General features: G+C 38.9%; 1 protein-coding gene across 1 annotated transcript; it reads right to left on the bottom strand.

Moving 5' to 3' along the window:
• Positions 1–2060: 2060 nt before the first annotated feature.
• Positions 2061–4621, bottom strand: hsd17b10 (hydroxysteroid (17-beta) dehydrogenase 10). Its single transcript, XM_057319219.1, has 6 exons — positions 4516–4621; positions 3810–3974; positions 3491–3655; positions 3277–3405; positions 3077–3185; positions 2061–2988 (listed from the first exon to the last, which is right to left on the bottom strand). The coding sequence occupies exons 1-6, from the start codon at positions 4537–4539 to the stop codon at positions 2798–2800; spliced, it is 783 nt and encodes a 260-aa protein (XP_057175202.1). The 5' UTR covers positions 4540–4621; the 3' UTR covers positions 2061–2797.
• Between the last annotated feature and the right edge of the window lie 439 nt (positions 4622–5060).

Below are 5060 nucleotides of genomic sequence, written 5' to 3'. Positions count from 1 at the left end.
GGAACGTATCAGTGGGACGTCGCTGTGTGCCGTGTTTAGAAACAAACACCCAATTCAGAAAGTCTTCAGAATATCTGTCGTTTATTTCTGTGAATGACTTGGCAGTTTATCAAATACAGCTCAACTATAAGAGCAAATCTCACAAAAAAAGTCCAGGACACATTTTACCTGGTTTAAAGTAATTTACTGTTTTGTCACTATGACAAATAACATTGTTTTTTTTCTGAGAATATTTATGAGGGGGAACCTCACAATGGCTCCTGTTTCCCCTCTGCATGTGTGCGTAAACATGCAAACATTAAAGCATTTCTTATAGCAACAGCAATGACACTTTTCTCGTTTTAAAAGCTATAGTTCTCACTGGTGTCTCTTAAAGGGATAGTTCACCACAAAATGGAAAATTCTGATTGTCCCAAACCTGTTTGAATTTGTTTTGCTAAACACAAAGGAAGATATTTGGAAGAATGTCAGTAGTAGCCAAACCGATCTCATCCCTCATTGACTCCCATAGTTTTATTTTCCCGGCAGTAAATGGGGGATGAGATCTGTTTGGTTACTGACATTCTTCCAAATATCCTCCTTTGTGTTTAGCAGAACAAAGAAAATTATACAGGTTTGAAACAACCTGAGACTGAGTAAATGGTGACAGAATTTTCATTTGTGGGTGAACTGTCCCTTTAACTGATTTATATATGTGCATGTTTATGTTTGACTGGAGAAAAGAGGTCGGTCGTGCTGACCCAGATAAATGACAACCAGCTCACTGTCTCTTCTCTTTTCTGCATCTGTTCCCCATCTTTCTAAAAGAGTCAGAGTCCTTGTGTTGTGCTTTGTACTGTTCCAATGATTAGCAGAGATATGGGGGATATGGGGATACACACTGATAACATATACATGAAGCATTGATGTGTTTTCGATATCTTGGTAGAATTTTAGAAGCAGCTTATTAAAAGAAGCATGTACAAGCTGTCAATGAATGCCTCTCCAAACACCAATCAGCTTGTAGACTGCTTGTGTAGCCTGCCCCCTAGAGGATAAAGATGAAGTTGACTGCTGTTTTTTTGCTGCTGTCATAGCAAAATCATGGGGATTAAATAATGTACAGAACCAATAGGCCTACATATTAAGAAAAGATGAATAATCGGTCTTTTAGTTTGCTCTTGAAACAACAGACTGCTTTATCCAAACCATATTGCTGTCTTTCCTGCAATCCCTCAATGTATTTGACCTTGCAAAGTCTGCTGTGTTTGCCTATTGTTAATGAAGTCATTTTCCAAACAATGCAACAATAAAAGGGATGACAGCAATTGTCCATCAAAGCCTCCCCAAATAATCCATGACCTGATGTAACAACACATCAAAGTAAAGTCATTCAACACAGTGACACTCAATAACCATTACTTGGTGATTAAACCATTCATCATGTATGTTGTTCCTCAGAGGCCTGATCTGTTTTAACACACACTAGAGATTGATCAAGCAGTGACTGCAATGTGTATTTGACCCATATTATATTGGTGTGCTTTGATACAGCTCATCGATGGAAAAATCTGTGCATTGATGCATGTCAAAAAACACACAGAAAAATATTTTTTTTAATTCTTTGTCATCTGAGATAATCCACGTGTTAATATGTCTTATAGACAAAACTTTTAGGATAGGCAGAAATAAATCAGCGTAAACAGTTACTCAATGGACAAGAATCAATCAGCTATGTTTGTGCTTAAAGCAGATTTACTACGTCAATCTGGGTTTACTTTGTTCAATTACGGTCAATCTGTTCTGCAAAGGATTTAGCAGGACCTTTGTGCCCAACTGCCAGTATTTTGCACACTTGAGTTTAATTTATCTTTGTCGGTTCTGGGAAGTCTTCTATGGCGTTTATAGACCCATATTACACCCCAAAATGATCATTTAAACAGTTTACTGATAATATAATAGTTATGTGGAAGTGTTATGTACTGGTGTTTAGAATACGTCGCTAGATTAAAAAAAAGCAAATTACTAATAACATTGTAATAAATGATAAGCCTGTTTTATATTAGTCATAGTCTTATTTAATGCACAATATACAAGGCCAAAAGCAAAAAGAAAGCCCTGTGAGCTTCCGGTCCTGCTCGATGCTGCCCTCTATTGGTCCAGTTACTGAACAAAATCATGGGGTATTTGTCCATAAACGACTAAAAAAGTTTTATTTAACAAGAGAAACACCAAGCAGAATATGCCAGTATGAATCACACAATTAAAATGTATTACTTGACAGTATTGTTATTCCAGTGTTTTAATTGTACCATCTTGCAATATTTTCAGTTCAGTACAAGTGATCCCTGAAGAGGTTTGCAACCGAAATATTTATTATAACTCAGTTATGCTTTACATATTTTTATTTTACACGCAAAAAGACATTCAGCAAATACATAGCTACTATTTAGCATAACTCTTCTTATGATTGTATTATTACACTTCAGGCATTTTTCAAACATTAATCAGGCCTAGTCAAAAGATGTGATCTCTTCAAATCCAGTTTTTACCACAGGGACACATGTCATCTACATGTATGTGAACAGTCACTATTGCATCACAGTAGCAAGTGGTGCATATATACAGTCAGTAAATCAATACCAGACTAAAGAGTGTAAAAATCAGGTAAAAAAGGACGTCAGTGATACAGTGATGCTTACATACAAAGAATCCTGAGTTTTTTATACTGTATTATGTTGAAAATTCATCCATAGACCACTTTTAGGTTTTCCCAGTGTTCAGTCTCTCCACTATTTCTTTTCTCCCAGCATTTCCTTCAAGGCTGCATGCGAATGGCTCCATCCAAGCGAATCACTTCACCATTAATCATGGGGTTTTCTGCTATCGCAGTCACAAGGTGTGCAAACTCAGCTGGATCTCCCAGACGTGAGGGGAAGGGCACCTGCCTTGCCAGGAAGTTCTGAACTTTCTCTGGTAATCCTGCAAGCAGGGGCGTGGAGAACAGGCCTGTATGCAAAAAAGTAGACAAATATAAACAACATACTTTAAAAAAAAAACAATGTTAAATGTACAGATGGGTATCACGATCACTGACCTGGGGCAATGGTGACAACACGAATCCCCATTGGTGCAAGGTCCCGGGCAATGGGAAGAGTCATTCCCACAATCCCACCCTTAGAAGCAGAGTATGCAGCTTGGCCCACCTTATAAAAACAGACAATGGGCAAACAACATCTGTTATGCTGCACTGATAGAAAGCTCTGCTCATGGATTAAGAAATTGTGTTTGGCATACCTGCCCATCAAAAGCAGCAACACTGGCTGTGTTGATGATACAACCCCTGTGCCCATCAGCATCGGGCTCATTTTTCCCCATCTCCCCTACAGCCAATCTGATCACATTAAACGTCCCAGCAATGTTTACCTTTAATGCACATAATACAAATAAACTTAATGATTCATAAAACATAACCGATAAACTATTAAACACTATATTCAATTTAGCTTACAGTGATAACACGGGTGAAATCCTCCAGACTGTGAGGAAGATCCTTTTTGAAGTTGTACGTTTTTACAGCCACAGCTATTCCAGCACAGTTCACCGCCAAGTCCACCTTTCCATATTTCTCCTTGGCCAAATCGACGGCCGATTTCACATCTGACTCTGATGTGACCTTGATCACAAATAAAGGTCATATTAGAGCCAATATATTCGTAATATTTAAATGACTTTAGGTTAAAAAAAACTAAGGTGAATAGTTCATTATCCGTTAAAGCTGGGTGTAAATGGAAAAAGGTTTTAAAAAGTAAAGAAAAAGTATCACTCACATCAGTTGGGGCAAACGCACAACGGTCCCCAAGTGAAGCAGCGAGTTTGTGACCATCTGAGCTGGGCAGGTCTAGGATCACAGCGCTGGCCCCCTGACTGATAAGTCGCTCAACAGTGGCTCTCCCCAAACCAGAAGCTCCTCCTGTCACCAGACCTACCATACCCTGTTACACAGGGTCAGTAAGAGCAGGTCAGGGGTACTATACATTACATATTAGGATTTAGTGTGATGTTATAATGCATGGACGATATACTACACATATAAAATGAGATACTGTCGACGTGGTCAGTTTACTGTGGACACAGCGTGCACAACGCCAGTGATGCTTCAATATACAACAAACACAATACAGTCATTCGTTGTTTAACTGTAAAACTTTATGTTTAAGATCTGCAAAACAGTGAGGCTGGACTCTGGAGCATACAGCACCAGGGTTTATAGTGTCTGCGATTACTTTATTATTAAAAGCAAAGCAGGTCATTCACCATTGTTTGCCTGTCTTGGCTCACACCTGCTTAAAGTTTTATTCAACTAGTTAGCATTGAGGCTATAACTTCAAAACATGATAACAACTGCAGAATACAAACATATAAAGACGGAAACTACGAATGCGCGGTACAAAGCAACGCGTATAAATGAATTTAAAACTTGTAGCAGCAGCCTAACCATAAGATTTTAATGAATTCATTCAATCGTTCTCTCACCTTGACACTTCTGATATTCGCCATACTCACGCTGCAATTGCTTGCATGCCAGTGATGGCGTCACGCAAGGCGTCAGCGCGACTCGGGCCAATCGGATATACGGACGCGACAACGCCCTTTACGGTGATTGGCTACAATAAATCTGATTGACAACTTCACAGGATGTGCTCGGCCAATAGTTACACTTCGTTAAGAAATCTGAGCTCGTCATTCGTAATATGAGAAGTTATCGTTCATATTTTATGGTGCTTAACGCATTTAAAGCAGTCTTGAAAGTCCCAGTGAAATTAAAAATGACAATGCCTATTTTTTCATGAAATATTGTAGCGTTTGTTGTAAATAGTTTATCAATGTGGGTAATTCTGAAAATGCACTTCCGTCCTGTAATGACTATCCATCTTAAATGACATATGTTAGACGGCTTGGGCGGAGCATCCGTTAACTCCTCCCCTTCAACTGTCAGTCTGCTGCCAGTTCCATTTCAAAATGCAACAGCTGTTTTATACATCCAATCAAATCGCAGAGAAAGATGAAAGCAACGCCCA

Source organism: Triplophysa rosa, linkage group LG21 (genome assembly GCF_024868665.1).
Source record: "Triplophysa rosa linkage group LG21, Trosa_1v2, whole genome shotgun sequence".
NCBI classification, from domain to species: domain Eukaryota; kingdom Metazoa; phylum Chordata; class Actinopteri; order Cypriniformes; family Nemacheilidae; genus Triplophysa; species Triplophysa rosa.
This window is presented reverse-complemented; position numbering and strand designations above follow the sequence as displayed.